Source organism: Taudactylus pleione, unplaced genomic scaffold (assembly GCF_031769625.1).
Source record: "Taudactylus pleione unplaced genomic scaffold, aTauple2 ptg000036l, whole genome shotgun sequence".
Lineage (NCBI taxonomy): Eukaryota > Metazoa > Chordata > Amphibia > Anura > Myobatrachidae > Taudactylus > Taudactylus pleione.
Genome location: NW_028284438.1, coordinates 3,879,004 through 3,902,722, shown reverse-complemented (window position 1 = coordinate 3,902,722; position 23,719 = coordinate 3,879,004). Strand labels below are relative to the sequence as shown.

General features: G+C 42.0%; 1 protein-coding gene across 1 annotated transcript in view; it reads left to right on the top strand.

The window, feature by feature from the left end:
- The window catches only part of PRSS12 (serine protease 12), a 249,084-nt gene that overhangs the window by 92,588 nt on the left and 132,777 nt on the right, over positions 1-23,719 (top strand). The window contains exons 3-4 of the mRNA XM_088452245.1: positions 6,449-6,621; positions 18,151-18,301. Coding sequence (XP_088308371.1) covers positions 6,449-6,621; positions 18,151-18,301 — 324 coding nt within the window. The remainder of the gene's footprint in view (positions 1-6,448; positions 6,622-18,150; positions 18,302-23,719) is intronic.

The window sequence follows — 23,719 nt, the reverse complement described above, 5'->3', positions numbered from 1 at the left end:
TGCAATAGCGTGGAGATGAGAATGCTTTGGGAGACCGAGATGAATAGAGTGTAGGGATCATGCGTGCTCCTGTGCTAGGAGGGGACCCTGTAGGAAGTGGGCAGGAAGGGAAGTTAAGGAGACGTGAATGAAAGTGGGGCGAAGTGACAGGGAGATAAGCAAGGGAGGAAAGATTACCAGTGGGGTAGTAGGATCCTTGGGGGGTATAAGAGAAAGAAAATGGAGTAATGGGAGAAGAGGGGAGGAAGGCAGAGAGAGAAGGGGAGATAGGAGGAGGTGGAGGAGACCAGGGGGAAAGAATAGAGGTGGAGTCAGAGGGCAGAACAAAAGATTAGTTAGAAACTGAGTGAAGGGAGGAGACAACGTGGTCATGGTAAGGATGAGGTACAGTGTCAGCACAACAAAAATATATTAGAGTTCAGAAAAAGTGGAGATAAGATGGGAGCAGAAATTGAATATTAGAGTAGAGAGTAGCAGTAGCTCGATCATGTAAGACTAGACCAAAGTGTTAATGTAAAAAGACATTATTACAGAGTTAAGCTGATATTAACAGTATTCAGTAAGATTATCTGTTAAGCACAGAGGCAGCACAAATAGTAGCAAGTGATGGGCAGAGTTTTTGTAGCAACCAGAGTTCAGTGTTGAAAGTCCAGGTTATGCAGTCAGCAGGAGTTTGTAGCAGTGAGATTTTAAAATCACCTTTGTTGATGGTTTTTCTCCAAATCTTGATTAGGTTTTTAGAAGTGCAAATTGGTTGTTTCCCTTCTGTTCCACTTCGGTTCAACGCTGGTGTAACGCTAGTATTAATCTTAAAAGGCACTTTTGAATAGTGCACTTCTGAATGGGTCAATTCCAGCCAGGCTATTCCAGCCTACTAGATAAGTATAGTCTGCAAAGTACCCTACTCATATGGATAAGTGGGAGGGTGCACATATAAAGGTTTCTTTCGTTAATCAAATATAGACACCAAAGATCATAGGTATAGGGTCTATTCCACATCTCCAAATCAAAATGATGATAATCAGAAAGCTTATAATGGTTCTTTAAACAATGAGCATACTCACGTGGATAGCAGAATGTTCTCTCCTATAAAGGTATCTTTGCGCAGTCAAGATGGATCCGAATTGAAAAAGTGGAATTACATCCAATTTTTATTCCTCAAATGTTTGCTTAAAACAGGACAGAACCAAACTATGTTCCACAAAAGATTCACGCCACGCCTACAAAACGAGGCGAGCTGTCGATCAACATCGACAGCCGCCCCTTTTGTAGTGAGCCATGGAGCGAGTGCTTTTTGCGCTCGCTCCGGGGCTCGTGCATGCCGCGTGTGCGCACTGGCACACCATCGACCCGCTTGTGAGCGGGTCTGAATCAGGCCCAAAGTCCAGATGGTCAGTCCATGAAACTATCAGGCTGATACTAGTTTCATGGACTGACCATCTGGACACAGTTTGGTTCTGTCCTGTTTTACGCAAACATTTGAGGAATACAAATTGGATGTAATTCCACTTTTTCATTTCGGATCCATCTTGACTGCACAAAGATACCTTTATAGGAGAGAACATCCTGCTATCCACGTGAGTATGGTATGCTCACTGTTTAAAGAACCATTATAAGATTTCTGATTATCATCATTTTGATTTGGAGAAGTGGAATAGACCCTATACCTATGATCTTTGGTATCTATATTTAATTAAAGAAAGAAACCTTTATATGTGCACCCTCTCACTTATCCATGTGAGGCGGGTACGTTGCAGACTATACTTATCTGTTTGTAATCTGGTACAAAGCCCTAGAGGACCGACCTATTGTCCTCTCTCTTTTTTCTGTTTTCATGTGACTCCATACCAGAGCTGTAACTAGACTTTTTGGTGCCCTGTGCCAGAAAGAGCATTGGCGCCCCCCTCATTTTTCAAAGGAACATAATGCACCCAAAAAAGGGCCATGGCTTCATGGGGAAGGGCTAGGGAAGATATAGGAGAGGCCTGGAGATCACCGCGGAAATTCTCCTAATTCTGCCCACTTCACTAGGAAGTTGGCAGAATGTGGGAGAAATGCCTACCCTTCCGGAGGTGCGGGGGGTTACCCGAAAAATCGGGAGCCTCCCGCGAAATCCGGGAGGGTAGGCATGTATTATGTATGTATGTATGTATGTATTGTATGTCATTGGTGGATGAATAAAGTTTAATCATGACTGAGGTTGGAGTTTATTTCATATGGAATGTAGACAGTCTGTTTAAAATTTGGATAAGATAAGAAAAACATTGTCAGTGCAATCATGACTAGAGAAACAAATTAGTGATGTCTTCCAGGCTTCCTTGCAGGCTAAGGAGTAACCTTGGTTGTCGCAGGCATCAAGATGGTGTTCCTGTGCAATGTGCCAGACAGTAGTGTATATGTGTTGTACTAGTCAAAGGCATTTGTTGTGTCTGGCATGGCATTGGGTTCTGTGCTAAATGCCTGCCAATTACTCCGGACAGCAAAATGATTTAGCTAATATATATATATATATAGTCCAATATACTGCACTCACACCTTAAAAAGTTATATGTTCAGGGTGCTCTCCAAACCCTTGGGTTCCAAAATATGAGATATCTGTGAATTTCTCAGATGAAGGCACTCACTTAAAAATTATTGATTTTATTGAGACATTTTTCTTCAAAAAACTTTTAGACGTTAAAGTCAGACACCATATTTGGTTGTGTCGACGTTTCGGTCCAATTTAAGACCTTTTTCAAGACTAGTGTCTTTCAAATCACAAATTTATAGATGTCAAAATCATATGTATGTACAACATACTGTATCAGAAACGCTGCCTGGCACAATGAGGATATGGGCGTGTTAACATCACCTTATCCTTCATAGTGGCAGCATCAACAGCAACCTGCACAGCGCACACATGGAGCTCAGAGCTCCAGAAGCTGCTTCTGGAGCTCTGAGCTCCATGTGTGCGCTGTGCAGGTTGCTGTTGATGCTGCCACTATGAAGGATAAGGTGATGTTAACACGTCCATATCCTCATTGTGCCAGGCAGCGTTTCTGATACAGTATGTTGTACATACATATGATTTTGACATCTATAAATTTGTGATTTGAAAGACACTAGTCTTGAAAAAGGTCATAAATTGGACCGAAACGTCGACACAACCAAATATGGTGTCTTACTTTAACGTCTAAAAGTTTTTTGAAGAAAAATGTCTCAATAAAATCAATAATTTTTAAGTGAGTGCCTTCATCTGAGAAATTCACAGATATTTCTTATATATATATATATATATATATATATATATATAACATTTCAGGAATTTCTGGAACTTGTTGGTTTCTGATAGAGGAGATGTTGTTTCTCAATAATCATAATATATTCACTTTATTGGGCAACTGTGGTAATTTTTTTTTCCATGTTTCTCTTATAATCCAGATCAGATATTATGCTGTATGGTAATAGAAACCATTGATATTAATGAAAAGAAAGGAAACTGAAAAAATTATTAAAATGAATGTTCTCATCTAAGTTCAAACCCCTCCCAGCTTCGTCGTGGTTCTTCTGTGTCTTTGGAACGGTGGGGGAGGGGATGAAATTATTTTTAGACGCAAACACCAATGAAGTTGGCAACTAACTAATACCACTTTTCCACTGCCACAATAGCCCTGTTTATTGCCGGGTCTACCTAGATCACGGATTGGTTGAACCCAGGAAGGACCTGGGTTATGGTGCAGTGTAAATGGCATGACTGAAGTTACGATGACCCAGGTAATGCCTCAAACCAGTGGATTAGCTGGCTTCAGTAGCACTTGGAGATGACATTATCTTCAATCGTCCATTGTAATGCTGGTAGACCCAGGTCACGCAAGACCTGGTCCGTGTGAACTGCTGGTTATTTCCCGGGTCCAGAAGCTGGTGTGAAAGGGTGAAACCTGACTCCTACCCATGCTCAGTGTCCCGGATTGGAGACCGGTTTTTGGTGGAAAAGGGGTATAAGTTTTACAGGTATTGCACATGTAACACATGTTTGTTCTTCATTCATCTTTGTGTTTAGGAGGACCCACAATATTGTTTACATATTGTTATTACTGCCTCTCCTCCTCTTGTATGTACTGTAAAAGCACTAAGGTTAACCAATTATACATATGGCGGGAGTGTGAGGCTTTTGTCCTTTTTTTGGGTGAAGTTATCAGGATGGCCACTACAGTTATAGGAAATGCTGTCTTGGCTGACCCTGTTTTCTGCATTTGTTCTCTCTCTAATATTTCTATCTTCAGCTACAGTATAAGAGATTTCTATTCACTTAAATGTTGCTACCAGGTCCATAATTATGGTTCAACATATAGTAGGGGAAAGGTTGATTTTTTCATGTCCATCAATGACCTATATTTCTCTTTCTAGATAGTTTAGATCTGAGTATAACAGCGCCTACCCCACCCCTAGAATGTGATGATAGCAACTTCAATTTAGAGATATGAATGCTCATTAACAAACCACAAAATTGTCAGACTTGCAAAGCTCTTTATGCGCACAAGTGTGTCTCGTTTTTCACCGAGTGCATTTCAATGTGCCCCCCCAACAAGCACTCCACTATATTTGGAAATACCCCAGTAAAATAAAACATGCCTAGGAAATGTTTTTTCTTCAACGCCAGCAATAATACTAATATGGAACAAACCAGTTTTCCCCCACGTATGGACCCTCATCTATTTCCCCCCAAGGACAATACAGAATGTCTCTCCTCCCTTTGTAGCTTCCCTTTCATCACTGAAATTAATTCCTTGTTTTTAAGAGTTGGGTACAGGATCCAGGCAGTCGGGATGCCGGCGATCAGAATCCTGACACCTGCTGTTAAGTAATCTAAACCCTCCCCTCCTGCAGCCTAACCCTAACCCTCCTCTCCGCAGCATAACCTTCCCCTCCCGCAGCCTAACCCTAACCCTCCTCTCCGCAGCATAACCTTCCCCTCCCGCAGCCTAACCCTCCTCTACGCAGCCTAACCCTAAACCTCCCCTCGCAGCCTAAGCATAACGTTCCCCTCCTGCAGCCTAACCCTCCTCTCCGCAGCATAACCTTCCCCTTCCGCAGCCTAACCCTAACCCTCCCCTCCCGCAGCCTAACCCTAACCCTCCCCCCCACAGCCTAACCCTAACCCTCCTCTCCGCAGCATAACGTTCCCCTCCCGCAGCCTAACCCTCCTCTCCGCAGCATAACCTTCCCCTTCCGCAACCTAACCCTAACCCTCCTCTCCGCAGCCTAACCCTAACCCTCCCCCTAGTCCTAATACTTACCGGCGGTTGTAATTCTGGAGCCAGGATTCCAACTGCTGTAGGATTCCAGTGCCAGTATTCTGAGCACTGGCATCCCCGACCGCTTGGATGCTAATTACATCCCATTCTTAGCTTCACCAAGATACACATGCTGGCCTCATTCCCGTATTCCTTCTTGTTCTAGAGGCATCTTTGATGCTCCTAAGTATGCACAAAAATAAATCAATCACATTCTAAATGTCCGATAGCATGCTGTTGGAGATACCTAAGCTGCTCTCACTTTCTCTAATATTGAGAGAGTACGGTATGTCCTTAAGATGAGACATATTACATTGCCATTATATACAAACATATCTCCCCTGCCAAATGTACAGCTTTCTAGTGCCTGTGGCTCAACCATGACTTAGCAGGCTATGCAGAGGTGTGTGTTTGTGAACATGTGCCTGTATTTAGTCTTATCTCTTCTACCAAAAATGGGATTGGTGCAGGTGTGCACTTATAATCATGATGGTTATGAAAGCAAGCATATGTACAGGGACGACGCGGTCATAAAGGTGTGCACACATACAGGCAAATAACTGCCTTATTCTTCATGAATGCAATCCTGGTGTAATTACGGCCAACTTGCGCACATAAGTCCCTCTAACTGCAGATCAATGTGCTTTGCTGTGAAACCAGGCTCACATATGGTAAAGTAAAGACAAGTGACTACAGCGTGAAATATTTGCATGTTGTAATACCAACTCTATTCATAGACTATACATTCCACAAAATGCTAATTTACAAACACAGGGCAGAATGGCATTCCATGGAAGCAGAACTCAATTGTAGTTCTGGCATGTCTCATCTCTGTAAGGCTCCATTCATGTCATCATTTGCTGCAGCTTTGCTCATCTCTACCAGCTATGACAAAACATGCTGGGCTTGGTCAAGTTGCTGTATTCATTATTAATCATATAGTGATTGTACTGTATCTGTTATTATCAGAATGCATTAATAACAAAAATATAAATGTATGTGTTTAAAAGCAGAATATGTTTCTCAAGACATAAACAGAATCCCATCATCTGACACTACATCCTGTTTTGGGAATGTTGTGTCTGTAGTTAGTTACAAGTATTACAATTTGTGGTGATTCATCTACGTTATATAAAATGGCAAATTCCATTGCTTCTTTTTTATGTCTTCGACAGCAATAAAGGGGAAGCCAAGAAGATACCATTATCTGGAGTGATTCCATCTCTCTGGAATGATATACGTTGCCGTGGTGATGAAGAAAATATACTCCTGTGTGAAAAAAACATCTGGCAGGGTGGAGCGTGTCCACAGAAAGTAGCAGCTGCGGTCACATGTAGTTTTTCGCATGGTAAATAAACATTGTGTAGTAGTTAAGGCCTATCTATACTCTGGAGTGATGAATCACCCTAATGCAGAGGTTCCCAAACGCGGTCCTCAAGGCTCCCCAACATCTCAGGGTTTAGAGATCTCCATGGTTGAGCACAGGTGGTTAATTCAAATTGACTGAGGTAATAATTAAGTCACTTGTGCTCAACCATGGATATCTCTAAAACCTGAACTGTTGAGGAGCCTTGAGGACCACGTTTGTTAACCTCTGCCCTAAAGTATTAAATAGCTATTTCAAAGGCCATTATCAGGTCATCTTTGAAAGTTGTAAATATGGTTTAGGCTTTTTGGGTAACCTTATAGAGTAATAAATCAAACAAACACATCACTCTTAGGGGTATATTTACTAAAGTGCGGGTTTGGAGTTGTTACCATAACAACCAATCAGATTCTACTTAGCATTTATCTAGCACTTGCTAGAAGATAATAGCTAGAATCTGATTGGTTGCTATGGGCAACATCTCTACTTCTAAAAATCTGCACTTTAGTAAATTTACCCCTTACTCTTTCAAGGGGCAGGCAGCAGCATACACTGCTACCCCTGCTTAAAGATTTTGCTGACCTTGTGGCTGTAAGTAACCTCAGTGTTATTACTTAGAAGAGGGGTTTTAAAAATGTCTTTAATGATACACAGGTGAGTTCAGCTATTTTGCTTGGTCAGTAATATTCCCCTTGTTTCCACAGACACAAATTCTAAAAATATGACTTGTGGGTAAATGAGGATTAAAGTTGAGTATCACAGACATACAGTATGGAGGATTTACTCACTATAACAAGTTTACAAACCATATAAACAAGTAACTCTCTGTTGTCTTCAGAGTAGTACAATCAGAAATCTCAGACACCCATCTGTCACATGCCTTCAGGGGCGCCGAGAGGGGGGAAAGCGCGTACTAATTACATGGGCCTGGCCCCCTCACTTTTAACCGCTATTGCCCCCCTTCCTTCTTCCCTGTCGGCAACCTCTCTCCCCAGCTCAGCCCACGCTGCTGTGTGCTGGGCTGCAGTAGGGCCAGGGAGGCAGCTGCTGCTGAGCAGCAGCACCAGTGTCCTCTGCCTCCTCTGGATTGCCCCTGGGTGAGGGGCTCACAGCATCCACTATTTTTTTTTAAATTATTTTCTAAGGGGGTATGCCCATGTCTCCAGCAATTAGGCCATGCCCCAGAAATGTACTGGGGCCTGGCCCAGCTCTCTATGGGTGGGCATGTCATAATGCGGGATGTACTAAAGGGGAAAATGCGGTAAACCTCCAGAAAATGCAGTTTTGGGGGGTTTTACAGCATACCCCATATGTACTAAGCTTCATCCCGATGGATAACTCCATCTTAAGGTGGCGTTACCCAATAGAAGCCTATGGGATTTTATTCGGGATGCTCGCCCTGTGAGAGATCCTCCCATCACCCCCCGAAGTCTTCTGCACATGCGTAGAAGTATGCCAAAGGGACTTCTGGGTGTTAAACCCCGATGTCCCTCTAGACGAGGGCATCACAAAGGACAGTTCTTATCGGTAGAGCTGTCCTTTGCGATCTTCTAAGTACATACCATGGAAATCAACCACGGTATGTACCCAAAAATAGGCGGGATGTATCGCATTGCGGATGAGATGCTTAGTACATCCCGTCAATAGTGAGGTATTCTGAGTGAGGTAACCATATTTTATATTTATAGTTTTTGAGTTAGCAAATTACCATTTTAAACACTTTGTTAAAAGTCAAAAGACAACCAAATTTAATATTCACAGTAAGAGATCAGTGCTAAAATAAGTTTCATATAAATCTTGATAATAGAGTAAGTAAATCAAGCTAATGTACTGTAATGGAATCTTGCGAGATACTGTGTTGTAGCTCTAAAGAAAAAAAAACTATTTGCATAAAAAAGTAAAGATAAATTAATATATATAGATAGGGATTTTTTCAGTTAATTACAATAGGCAGACTTGTGTTCTGCAGTGTAAATAGGTTTACATTCCTGTGAGAAACATCACTAAACATTTAAACATGCTAATCACCTGTAGTTACAGTAAGAAGCTGTAATGGCAGCTGGTCAGGAGTCCAGTACAGGAGACGTGCCCCAGTTAACATTTGAGAAGCTGACAAACACTTTGATCATCCCAAGCAAGGCCTCAAGTGACCTTCCTGCATTAGCTGGAAGCACTAAGATAGCATCTGTGTACAACATATTTTTTTCTTTTCAAGCTTCCAAAATTTCCATCAAACAAACTTAGTTCTGACCATTTCTTATTAATATAAACGTTCTAGCGACTGACTACATTTTGTGCTTCAAATTCATAATGAATAACCATTATGACCATATATATGGTTATATATAATAACCATACACCCATTATTATTATTACCCTTTATTTACATGGCTCCACAAGGGAACCGCAGCTCCTTACAACATACATAAACAAGAACAGGATAAACACACACAACCCACTCCGTGACTTACAGTACAAAACATTGCAGAACAAGTACAAGGTTTATAGACATTGCAGCATCAGCAGTCATAAGACCCAAGTCAGCAGTGGGATGGCCAAATCCAAAGTGAGGAGATGATCATATAAGTGAGGGAAGTAAGAAGCACAAGGGCGATGAGGGCCCTGCTCATGAGAGCTTATGATCTCAAGGGAAGTCGGAGAAAGATATTGATGACAGTAAGCATGGAGCAGCTGGTTAGGATAAAAGCTGGAAGGATGCCTTTGATAAGAAAGTTGGTCTTGAAAGCCCATTTGAAGTTTTGTAAAGAGGTGGAGAGTCTGGAAGGGAGAGGGAAAGATTTGGAGTGTTGGGAAAATGCAAATTCTTGGAGACAGGAGTAGGAGTAAGTAATCAGTTGTGAGTAAAGGCGGCGATTATTTGTGGAGTGAAGTGGGCAGAATTATGAAGGGAGATGAGTTCAGAGATGGAGAGGATTGGATTGGTAATTGAGTGTGAAGAGTTTGAATTTGGGTCAGAAGGGGAAGGGGAGCAGGGCTTGTAGGAGCAGACTTAGTACGTTAGGAGAGGAAGATGAGCAGGTTAGAGTGGAGAAAGGTGGGAGACAGAGAGGCCAGATAAGCAGAGGCCCTGTCTTGAGATAACCAGTGAGTGGATTAGGGCCTTAGTTGTGGAATCAGTATGATGGCGGTTCAAATCCCGGCAGCGGCAGCCCGACACAGGTGGAAATCCCGAACGTCGGAAGGTACAGTCAGGTGCATAAATATTGGGACATTGACAGAATTTTCATATTTTGGCCTCTATTCACCACCACAATGGTTTTGAAATGAAACAAACAAGATGTGCTTTAACTGCAGACTTTCAGATTTAATTTGAGGGTAATTACATCCAAATCAGGTGAACGGTGTAGGAATTACAACGGTTTCTATATGTGCCTCCCACTTTTTAAGGGGCCAAAAGTAATGGGACTATCAACTCATAAGCTATTTCATGGACAGGTGTGGGCTATTCCATCATTATTTCATTATTAATTAAGCAGGTGAAAGGTCTGGATTTGATTCTAGGTGTGACATTTGCATTTGGAATCAGTTGCTGTCGACTCTCAATATGAGATACAAAGAGCTGTCACTATCAGTGAAGCAAGCCATCATTAGGCTGAAAAATCAAAACAAACCAATCAGAGAGATAGCAAAAACATTATCAACTGTTTGGAACATTCTTAAAAAGAAAGAACACACCGGAGATCTCAGCAACACCAAAAGACCCGGAAGACCACGGAAAACAACTGTGGTGGATGACAGAAGAATTGTTTCCCTGGTGAAGAAAAACCCCTTCACAACAGTTGGCCAAATCAAGAACACTCTCCAGGAGGTAGGTGTATATGTGTCAAAGTCAACAATCAAGAGAAGACTTCACAAGAGTGAATATAGAGGGTTCACCACAAGATGTAAACCATTGGTGAGCCACAAAAACAGGAAGACCAGATTAGAGTTTGCCAAACAACATCTAAAAAAGCCAATACAGTTCTGGAACAACATCCTATGGACAGATGAGACAAAGATCAACTTGTACCAGAGTGATGGGAAGAGAAGAGTATGGAGAAGGAAAGGAACTGCTCATGATCCAAAACATACGACCTCATCAGTGAAGCATGGTGGTGGTAGTGTCATGGCGTGGGCATGTATGGCTGCCTTGTATTTATTGATAGTGTGACTGCTGAGAAAAGCAGCAGAATGAATTCTGAAGTGTTTCAGGCAATATTATATGCTCATATTCAGTCAAATGCTTCAGAACTCATTGGACGGCGCTTCACAGTGCAAATGGACATTGACCCGAAGCATAGTGCAAAAGCAACCAAATAGTTTTTTAAGGCTAAAAAGTGGAATGTTATGCAATGGCCAAGTCAATCCCCTGACCTGAATCCGATTGAGCATGCATTTCACTTGATGAAGACAAAACTGAAGGGAAAATGCCCCAAGAACAAGCAGGAACTGAAGACATTTGCAGTAGAGGCCTGGCAGAGCATCACCAGGGATGAAACCCAGCGTCTGGTGATGTCTATGCATTCCAGACTTCAGGCTGTAAATGCCTGCAAAGGATTTGCAACAAAGTATTAAAAAGTGAAAGTTAGATTTAGGATTGTTTAGTTTGTCCCATTACTTTTGGCCCCTTAAAAAGTGGGAGACACATATAGAAACCGTTGTAATTCCTACACCGTTCACCTGATTTGGATGTAATTACCCTCAAATTAAATCTGAAAGTCTGCAGTTAAAGCACATCTTGTAAGTTTCATTTCAAAGCCATTATGGTGGTGAATAGAGGCCAAAATATGAAAATTCTGTCAATGTCCCAATATTTATGCACCTGACTGTAAGTATAAACTAACCTATTCAACCCCCTAACACTCCCTTAGAGGTGCCTAACCCTAACCTCCCCCCCGGGGGTGCCTAACCCCCCCTTCCCCTAGCCTGATCCTAACCTCCCGGGGGGCTTGCCTAACCCTAAGTCCCCCCGGGAGCCCTAAACCTAACCCTCACCCCCGCGGGCTGTCCGTGCCCGGCGCCCGGCATCCCTTCGATTGGTATGTTGGGTGCCGGTCTCCCGGTGTAGGTAAAATGACAGGTGCCTGTCATTTAACCCTTGCCGGGATTAAGCAGTCGGGAAGCCGGTGGTCGGCATTGCATCCGCCGGCTTCCCGACTATTTCCCCTTAGTTGTCTCCACTGTGCGAAACAGTCTGCTCCTGGAGATATTTCTGAGATAGAAACGGCAGGACTGCGATGGGCACTGTGTGGTTTGAAGGAGAGGGAAGAGTCAAGGATAACTCCAAGACAGTGCAATGAAGAGATGGTGGTGCTGTCAATAGCTAAAGAAATTGAGGGAGGTGAGTTTATCCGAGAGGATGGGAAGATTATCAGCTCAGTCTCAGACATGTTAATTTTAAAAAAGCACTTGGACAACCACGAAGAAAGAGCAGAGAGACAGCTGTAGGTATGAGTGAGGAGAAAGGGGGAAGGTCAGGGCTGGTAGATCTGAGTCATCAGCATGTAGATGATACCCGTCAGCCATAACATTTAAACCACCTGCCTAATATAATTTAGGTCTCCCTCATGCCGCTAAAACAGTTCTGACCTGTTGTGGCATGGACTATAAAACCTCTGAAAGTGTCCTGTGGTATCTGGTACCAAGACGTTAGCAGCAGATCCTTTAAGATCTAAGGAATTTGGAGGCTAATTAAACACCTTGAACTCTTTGAATGTTCTTCAAAAAATTCCTGAACAATTTTTGCACTGTGGCATGGTGCATTATACTGCCGAAAGAGGCCACTGCCATCAGGGAATAGCATTGCCATTAAAGGGTTTACTTGGTTTGCAACAATGTTTAGATAAATGGTTTCACTTTCTGGAGCATGATACATATTGTGATTGCAGCAAGCTTCCAAAAACACCAGTTTTCGAAGGTTTGACAGCATTTTAGTGCTTAGTACATCCCACCCTAATTGAATTAAATAATGTACCAGAACTGCATTACTGAACATAGAATACACAAACAGATGATGTAGTCACCATCTGGAAGAAGACAATGCCGGTGGACAGAATCCCACGCTGGCATCCCGACTGTACTCAGAATCCAGGGTTAGGCTGCGGGAAAGGTGGGTTATGCGTCTGGCTTAGTACATAGACTCTATAATGTTTCCACTGCACCACTAATAATAAATAGACCCCTTAATTTATGTGCATTTTACTGAACAAGCATCCTCAAGAAACACTAAAGCCGCCATACACAGTGCAATATGAACCTTGCGATGCGACGGGGGATCCGACGGCTGACATATCGGGCGGTCCCCACACACGGTGTGATCGGGTGGTCGACCGTCCGATATGCCGGCAACCCCTCCCCCACCCGCATAGTGGATCGTACATCGCATCCCCAGATCAGATTAACCTGCAGTAAGATCTGGAGGTGCGATGTACGACCCCATGGGAACGCGCTCTGTCCGATATCATGCCCATACACGGTACGATATAGCAGCGGTAGCGTACTAATCCGTTGGATCGGCTGCTATATCGCACCGTGTATGGGCACCTTAAGGGATTAGCTAAAATTTGTTAGGCCTGATGTAAGCTATTCCCTAGTGACAAAAATCACTGCTAACATCAAAAATAGATTTTACTCCATTAAATAGCTAATTTACACCCAGGGGCTTATGCAGAGTTGTATCAGTTCTGTGCAGAAAAGACTTCGGTCAAATACAGATTTGCTCATATCTGGCAATATAAGGGTGGGAATGGACAGGCAAACATTTGTAATTAACAGTAAAGGCATGTTCATACATAGTTACCTACTTTCAACAATCTCTTCCCGGGAGAAGCCCGGGTAAGAGAAGCAGCAAGGGGCAGATGGGGGCGGGGCCTAACGATCCGCGTCATTAAGCCCCACCCCCTCGCGGCAAAACTGCCGCGATTGGGTAAAATTTACATAGGGGGCGGGGCCTAATGCCGTGATTCATGCAGAATCACATCCTAAGCCCCGCCCCCTTCACGGAGACCCGCGATCGCTGCGGTTATTCTCCTCATTCTGCCCACTTCACTAGGAAGTGGGTAGAATGCGGGAGAAATGCCTACCCTTCCGGGGGTGCGGGGGGTTACCCGAAAAATCGGGAGCCTCCCGCGAAAACCGGGAGGGTAGGCATGTATGTGTTCATATATATATGTGACCGAGTTAGACCTAGGCATACAGTAGGTGCACTTGTACTTGGTAAGTAGTGTATCTCTTGTGCGCGATCCCTCGTGCAATATACTTACCAATGTTGATAATTGGCAGTCGCTTCTGATTGGCTTATTGTTTCTGGACACTGATAGCACATAAGTTATTAGTGTGATGCTGTATTATATGAAGTTGTGGTAGTTGATTTGATATTTTTATTTCCACCATGGCAGTTATTGATACCTGATTTTTTAAGGGAAAGATAGCAGGTGTTTGTGTTTAATTGAATTTAATTTCTACTTTTATTTTTTATTTTGTTTCTGTATTTAATTGTATTTTACATAGTAAATGTGACTTTAGCATCTACTAATATAAATTGCTCAGGCACTTCATTACAGAATTATTTTGTGTACAAATTTGGCAAAGTGGCTTTAGCATTTACTACTGTCAAGCTACAGTACACCTCTACGCCTTTGTTATTCCTGGTGTAAACCAAGCAGTCATTCTACTGGTTTCTTGTAGCATAAACCTGGCACATATGCTATAGAGCTAATAGTTTGAGATGCACCTGACTCACATGTCATTGTGTCTTTTTTATGGCATGTATTTTTTATTTGAAAAAGCATCTATTCCTACATGTGCCCCAGGATGTCAAATATCTTACCTCCTGTTAGCTCTAGTTATTGCAGATGGACTAAGGCAGTGTTTCCTAAACTCATTCTTCAGGGAGCACTAACAGTGCATGGTTTCCATTTATCCGAGTTGGTACACAGGGGTAATTATTACTGGCTGACACATTTTAAAATATCCACAGGTGGGGCTAATTATTTTTAACTTGTGAGTCTGTGACCTGGAAAACATGCACTGTTTAGCTAGCCATACACCAGACCAACTTTCCTGTTTTCCTGCTTTTGGGAGCCAGTGGCTGATTGTTATTTGTTCCAATCCTTTACCAGATTTTCATTCCAATCAGCCAACTAGTTGGATGGTTGGAGGAAAATTGTTCTGGTGTATGGCCAGCATTAGTGCTCCCTGAGGAAGAGTTTGGGAAACATCGGTCTAAGGCAGTGGTAGCCAACCCTGGTCCTCAAGAGCTACCAACAGTGCATGTTTTGCAGGTCTCCTCACAGAATCACAAGTGATATAAATAGCTCCACCTGTGGATCTTTTCAAATGTTTTAAGTTAGTAATGAATACACCTGTGCACCTGCTAGGTGGTCTGGAAAACGTGAAATGTTGGTAGCTCATGAGCACCGAGGTTGGCTACCCCTGGTCTAAGAGGTGTCTTGTTGTAATGGATGGATGTTTATCTTTATTTGTTGGTCTCTTTAAAGAAAGAGATCATCCTTTTGCCTTTGTAAACTTTTCATTAAAGCAAGTTTCTATGTATTCCACTTAAATACGCAAACACAGCTATTAACAGTCAAAGAGAATGACACAACACTGTCAAAAGGCTGATAAAAAAGAAAGACATTTTGTCCCAGTAGGCAATTTTCTTGCACATCAAACAGATCAATTAAGCCTAGTGAGGAGAATGCAGCTGTGTCCATTACAAGAGCTGCAGCAGTGATCTCATTTATAATTCAAGATCTGTACGTTAAAACCAGTGGCAGATTTGTACCATTAAGTAACATATCAAAAGAACACTAAAGGGTTCTCATCTATAAAGTCCGTTGTAGAATCTAATGGAATGATTACAGGTAGCGCATTCTAACTCCCTGCCATGCACCTTTTGTATTACCTACCACAAGTCTTTGTTCTCCTAAATGGCAACAGGATTGAGAAGGATGTGGTACACTTTTATTACCGGTGCACCAGTCAGATGGAATGAATAATTTCATAAGCTATGCCTCATTTCAGTTTGATGTCTTAGTGAACTAACATATAAACATCACAGTGGTTCAGGCTTTAGCAATACCTGAAGTCTGCAGTGAGAGACACCGGTAAATACGAGTCCTTTTACAGGATTGTGCACCTGCTTTTAGAAAACTACATTACCTGTGAAAGGTAGGGAGAACTAGTATTGCTGAAAACATCTATATTTTTCCAGAGATTGGGCATTTTCTGCTTAATAAATAGAACATACAGTTTAGTTATTTTGGTGGTAACATAACACACTCTAATGTAAGAGTTGATGTGTGAATCAGCATGGAGCTTCAAAAGTAAGTGTGTAGCACAGACACTGACAGCAATGGCATGCTCTGTCCAACTACTGTAGCACTTTTGCGTTGGGTTGGGTATGCATAGGTCACATGGGTATGCATTGGTCACATGGGTAAGTTTTCATTTTCATGTTTTAGCATAAAAATTTAGCATACTGCTCAGTTGCCTTAAAGAAGCCGTTTGGGTTATTTTCATATTATGTAATCTAACTAAACCAGTAATACCACAAAACGTGCACCCTTTAAAACTCATTTGAATATCACATATTGCAATACTTGTTTGCAATATTGTTTTTGCATTTTGGTGCAAAACTTGCCCCTGTGCAGTTGTGAATATCTTCAGGCTATAATCTTCCCATGCATGAATAGAAAAAAGATAATCACAATGTATCAAAACAGCAAAAAAAGATTTTTTAAGCAACTTTGTTAAGGATCTTTTTGTATGTTGATAGTGTTGATCATTTTTTTCAGACTGGTTAACATAATTTATTTAAGTGAAGCTGATTGCTATTAGTAAAGGCCTAATTCAATTTCGAAAGATGCATTTATTATACAGTAATATGAACATCAACATAAAATATATGGTGGTGCCAGCTTTGTGAAAAGAAGGATATAAAATTTTCTGTCTACGAGAAGGACAGACATTTTTTTCTGTTTATGCAGCTACTGCATTTATGTATTGTCACAATGGGTGTAGTATAAACGATAGACAAATGGTTGACACAAAAATTGTCCATACATTTGTTTTAATTTAACTCTTATACTAGCCCTAACCCTGCCCCTAGTGCCTATCCCTAACCCTCCCCCTGGTGCCTATCCCTAACCCTCCCCCTAGTGCCTATCCCTAACCCTCCCCTAGTGCCTATCCCTAACCCTCCCCCTAGTGCCAATCCCTAACCCTCCCCCTAGTGCCTATCCCTAACCCTCCGCCTAGTGCCAATCCCTAACCCTCCCCCTAGTGCCTATCCCTAACCCTCCCCTAGTGCCTATCCCTAACCCTCCCCCTAGTGCCAATCCCTAACCCTCCCCCTAGTGCCTATCCCTAACCCTCCCCCTAGTGCCAATCCCTAACCCTCCCCTAGTGCCTATCCCTAACCCTCCCCCTAGTGCCAATCCCTAACCCTCCCCCTAGTGCCTATCCCTAACCCTCCCCCTAGTGCCTATCCCTAACCCTCCCCTAGTGCCTATCCCTAACCCTCCCCCTAGTGCCAATCCCTAACCCTCCCCCTAATACCTATCCCTAACCCTCCCCCTGGTGCCTATCCCTAACCCTCCCCCTGGTGCCTAACCCTAACCCTCTCCCTAGTGCCTATCCCTAATCCTCCCCCTGGTGCCTAGCTCTAACCCCCCTAACCCTAGTGTCTAAACCTAACCCTAGCCTACCCATTTGTCGATCCTCTATCTGGACACGGTCACAATATTTGATTATTTTGGCTGTGCAAATTGTTGACTTAATGAAAGTCAGTGAGCCTGTAAAAAAATTACTTGGTTCATTTCTGAAATCCACTTTATAGGCTCATATCGAATTTTCATTTGGTTACTGTAGTTTTAGAAGTCATATTATGAGGCTTTCGCAGGATACCTTTGACAGCCACTCAGAGGACCTTAAAAACAAAAGCTTGCCGTGTGTTCAGTGATCAGGCCTGCAAACAGATCTATTTTCAAAGTGGTTAGGTAGGCATACCAAATGTATCACACACATGGGGTTTATACTGTAATTTGATACCCAATGACAGCACTAAGGTCCATGTAGTTACTAGTTGACATGAACCTTCCAGCCCGTCTAAATTTCTGTTGTATCAGACAATTTCTTCCCCAAACATGTAGCTAAAGCTGGTCACTTTGGCATAAAACCACCATGCTTCTAATAGAAATCACCACATGAGCAGGCACCTTAAGCAAGTTTTAGCTCACATGATCGATTGAACAGTTGGGTTGGTCAGTGTCGTTTGCAGGGTAACTGACACAGACAATTATTATTAGCTACAATAAAGTAAAATAGTGGTTAATCAGTTAAAAAAAACAGCACAATGCTTTCTGAATGCTTTCTCCTCTGCATCATAGTTTTGAGAAAAAAATACTATATGATGTTAAGTGTTATCAATATTTGAATTGTCTCTAAACTTTTTTACATGCAGCTATAGTTATAATCATTCTGTGCAATTTTGTCTTGTTGCATCCTCAGACTCTACTTTTATCCCCGCTCGTCTGGTTGGTGGGAGCTCTGCATTTGAAGGACGGATAGAAGTCTTTCATTCCGGCCAGTGGGGAACAGTCTGTGATGATCAGTGGGATGATGCTGATGCAGAGGTGGTTTGCAGGCAACTGGGGTTTGGGTGAGACTCTTTGATTATGTCATCTTGCTTTTATAAACTGCTGTTATTTTAGTACAAGTTATATGATCATCAATATTATTATAGTGATTGCATAGCAGTATCATCCCGGCCGACATGAGTACATTTACATAGAAGAATTTCCGTACAGGTCTCTCAAAGCTAACACGTCAGTGGGACCAGATAAATTGATTCAAGAATACAGAGCAATCCTTAGGGGCATATTTAACATTGTTTCCCTAAAGCTCCCCATTAATTATGTATCCAACTTGCTGTGAGTTGCAGTGGACACTAAACTACAGGAACAAATCAATATTGCTCCAGTGTAGGATCAGTTGCTCTGAAAACCTAACATTGCTGATTCCGCTGCTTATTTCTGGAGGGGAAGCAAGTCTGGAGTTGGCAGAGATTCTGAACAGATCACTTTTCGCAATGCGGACCTCCTTCCCATAGGAAGGAACAAAGGAGCTCATTCAGACCCGCTCGCACCCAGCTTATGCAAATCCTGTGCACGCCCAGCAAGGCAGGCGATCGCACGGCAAGGGATTAGCACGCCAACTATGTCTTGGCGATCGATCACTTTGTGTATGCAGACGCCCACCAGCCTGTCTTTAAACGCCCACTTGCGCACATCATCTCCAGGAAGTGTTTGTAACCATCGGTACATCGAGGACTATCGGATGCGATCGCAGCACTTGAGGTTGACTATACCCTGCCGCAAGCACTGCGATTACTTCAGTGTGAAATACAACCACGTGACGTGTACTGTGATGCTGACTTTAAATTATGCATACCTCTGAAGTGGCTTTAAGACGCTCAGACATGCCTGCGTTCATACCTCCACCCATTTCTAGTGGCCTGCCCCTGTTATGACCCACAAATGGCTTGGCCTGCCACTCATTCAGCTGGGCTGTCTATGCTGGGTGAGTGAATGCTCCCCAATCTTTCGCAGTGGTTCGCACATGCGCATTGCGATGCATGCGCACATTGCGAACCATCAGCAGCTACGAGCGAACGCTTCTTAACGTCCAGGTCTGAATCAGCTCCTGAGCTCTATGAACTGACGTTGGCATCAGTTCCAGCAAGAAAATTCTGAAAACTTTCAGTTTTCATATTTGGTTGAATGACTGTCCCCATACCAGTGTATGGAAACAATGGGCACATGGGGAATGATATCTCCTGCTTATAATACAATCCTAGAATATCAGAAATCCAGCAATTTACAAGATTCAACATTTCATTGATTTAACCTAGGGGAGATCATAGCAACAAATATGATTCTTTTTGACTAGGTAAGATGAAGGTGGTGATATAAATGTAGACTGTTGAGGGAAATATATGCCTTTGATTAAGGTGTATGATTGGCAACTAAACTTATTGGTGATCTAGGTTGTGTATATCAGGGATAGGTAATGTACAATGGCTGAATATAGTATTATGGCCACAACTAATTAACAAAGGGACATACAGATATGGCCTTTTCCATCTTGGCCATATCAGCGGCAAACGGGCCCATGAGTCGCTGCATTGCTGCGCACCCATACAACGTAGTATGCCATGCTGCAGCATGGATCACACCATACGATCCTATGGGATCAACAGTGCGAACACGGTACACGCGCCTACTATTGGCCACTTATTCGCGGCATACGTGCCGCAGCACCGGCCAAAACAGAAAAGGACACGTCTTTAGGAGGCACTTTGTTAGGTGATTTAAAGGTAGGCAGGCAATAAAACAGCAATAGGGAAGACTAGTTTAATGCAAAGTTGCATAGGAAATGGAAGAAAGACAGGTGGTGATGCCAATGTAATGATACCAAAAGCTGCAGTACATACCAAATTGGAGCTTGTGCAATGATAGGCTACTAAAATAATGCATAGTCTACGTAACAAGACTTGCTAGGAAAGACTAAAGGACCTCATTGTGTATAGTTGTAAAATTAAAGGGAGAGCGGAGATACAATAGAAGAGAAGTGCTAAAATAAAAGAACATGTAGTAAAACCACAGACTGTCTAGAAAAAAGAGAAAAGAAGAGTTGTTGTTGTGGTCTACACTTAGGATCGATAATGGATTGGTTTTCTGTCAACAAATAACTCAAATTTAATCAATCTTTATTAATTCCGTCTTTAAAATAATGTGTTCAAACAAGTAGGTGAAGTATTGATTAAGTATTGATTAAAATAATAGTGCATAAAGTTAGAATGTGAAAGAAAAAAATAGTTAGAAAATCTATTTAAAACATAGGCAAACGCAGGGGGGTTTCCGTCTGCCTGGAAACCCCCCTCCCCAGCACTTACCATGACCACAGTAGATATAGTAATATAATAGAATTTTACTAGTGCTACATGTTCTTCTCGGTATCACAAATGAAATAATTAGCACCACCTGTGAAACTTTTAACATGTATCAGCCAGTAATAAATAACCTGTGCACCAACTAGGAGATCTGGAAAACATGCACTGTTAGGGATGTACTGCTATAGAGCCCAATATGTACATATATGTCCAGGGAAGTGCTAGGTTCTTCTTCTGCTCCTCCAGGCTCCCGGACTTGCTCCAGTGCTCTGGAATGGTGCTCACATCTACAATATAAACATCCAGCTCAGGCAGGATGGCCTACTGACACATCAAATTACTTACTGTGATCCTGTATATGCAGGAATTATGACACACAATACACATTGTATGACGCATATTAAAGCTGGATAAGTACTAATTCTGCCCTCTTCATGGACTAGCCACACTCGCTCTAAAATCAAGCATTTGGAAACCCCCCTCTAGAAATCCTGTGTATGCCGCTGTAAAATTCCCTTTTTGCCGCTGGTTGCTTTATATAGTCTCACTACCAACTAGTCTTGAACCTTATTGTGAAGGATTGTGATAAATTGTATAGGGATCAATAGCTATCAACTAGTAAGTGACAAGTATTCTTTGTCACTATTATTTCATATAGATTGATGTGATTATAGTTTGATAATGGCCAGATAAGTTAACTATTGTTTATTGTAAAGCTGCAATGTGATACTGACTGAGGGAATTCAATAACTACAGTATATCAGTTAATTCCAGTGCAGACTATAGTTCACATCTTGCAACTTAATATCTACAATGTCTGCTGTAACTATTCCTGCCTTAGTTTGTATCATATGTTATTAGATGAGTTCACGGTATGTTTCTCTGCCTGTCAATGTAAGTGTTTCAATTCAGCCTCTTTAATAACCCCGGATTTCAAATACAAATAGCTCCACATTTATTAGGATTTATCTCCCCTATTGTATGTGTTTGTTCATACTATGCTTCCATGTCCGGCACTGTGAATACTCAGGTCATATTTCTCTAAAGATCCCTGCTCTCACTTGAACATAGCCCCGTGATACTTAATTGTATATGTCTAATCACATCATTTACATTTATCAAGTCGGATCGGATGGTGCATGATAGCAGAGTTAATGTATTATAGCATAATAGTAACCAGCGGCTACTCGGGGAAACGCCGACGCGCGTTTTGCCTGTGGGCTCCTTTGTCAAGGCAGTGCTAAACCATATGACTATTTTTAGTGGAGATATGAGAAAGAACTGCTTTACAGAAAGGGTAGTAGTATCAGGACTGTAAGGATTTGGAGGCTGCAGTGCTGCAAACTGAGCTTCTCTAGCTGTTGGACAATACTTTGCCTTGTCTGGTTCCCAGCTCAGTCTAACTGCTACCCAGATGATCTAGCATCTTCTATCTCCATCCATGACTTCCTATAAACTAGTCACTTCCACCTTTCCAGATTTTTGTGTTCCTACCTGCTGCCAGTAATCTAATTGCTGCATTTCTGCTGCATCCATCCTGTCATTGACCACACACGTTTATCATCAGTCACTGTAAGGTTTAACAAGTGTCACTAATTGTAGATTATGATTAGTTTCAGTCATGCTATTTTAATAAGGATTGATGCCGGATTGATGCCACACATGCTAGTATTTTCTTGAGATGCAAAAACGCAGAAAATCCATCATAGGTGTAACTGGGCATTAAACCAAAATTGGGACCCTATCTTCAATAACGATACCTGAGAAAAATGAATCTAAATGTAGATCCAGATACACTAGTCATTCGTGAGACATACAGCCCTTAGGGGTCTATTTACTAAGCAGTGTTAGGAGACAGAACGAAAAGTGATAAGAAAGTGATAAGGTGCCAGCCAATCAGCACCCAACTGTCATCTCACAGGCTTTGTTTGAAAAATGACAGTTGGGAGCTGATTGGCTGGCACCTTATCACTTTCTTATCACTTTCACTCTGTCTCCTAACACTGCTTAGTAAATAGACCCCTAAGTCTTTGTATGTCATTAATCCATCTCTATTTCCCTCACACAACTCACCTGTTATCTTATCTTACAAAGTATTCTGCAAGCACCCACACACATATAAAAGGTTCAGATCACAGTAGTATGGTGATCAGAGGGCAGTGTATCAGTGAACACTGACGTGCGATTTGCTAAATCTGCTTTGTCTTGCCTTGTTCCAGAATAAAGATATCTAGTATCAATATAAGTGGAACATTAAGCAATAATACAGCACTTGCTAAATATTTCAGCAGGTGAAAACTGACAGCCAGAAGGGGTAATGACCCGAGATAGATACTTTGTAACAATGTATCAACTATTTAATACATCAGGATTTGAACCTTCTGGTAACACACACACACACTACTAAGAAGAAAATAAGAGGATAAATGAAGACAATGTTAAGCATCTGTTACCACTGTTCATTTTACCTTTTAAATACACTGTACTTAATTCTTGTTTTTAAACATTTCTCTATGCAAGTAGTTCTCAAACTCGGTCCTCAGGACCCCACACAGGTCCCATTTTCCAGGTCACCCAGCAGGTGCACAGGTGTATTCATTATTCACTGACACATTTTAAGTGATCCACAGGTGGAGCTAATTATTTCACTTGTGATTTTGTGAGGAGACCTGGAAAACATGCACTGTTTGGGGACCTGAGGACCGAGTCTGAGAACCTGTGCTCTAAGCCAAATAATAAATACCCTTACTTACCATACTTGGGGGTTATATTGTACTGAAATACATACACAGTATGAGAAATTAGACTATTTAGTGACTGAGTTGAAGGGGAAGACCAATCTTTTAACTAAATGGCAATTAACAAATTTTGAAATTTTAACCATAAATTAAATATAAGTACAATAATTTGAACTATAAGTACAATGACATGAATGCACCATTGTGCTGTAAATAACCCCCTGTACCTAACCATCCCATGAGCTAATCTTTCTGAGTTATACTGGGAGCACCACACATCACATTCAGGGGTCTATTTACTAAGCAGTGTTAGGAGACAGAGTGAAAAGTGATAAGAAAGTGATAAGGTGCCAGCCAATCAGCTCCCAACTGTCATTTTTCAAACACA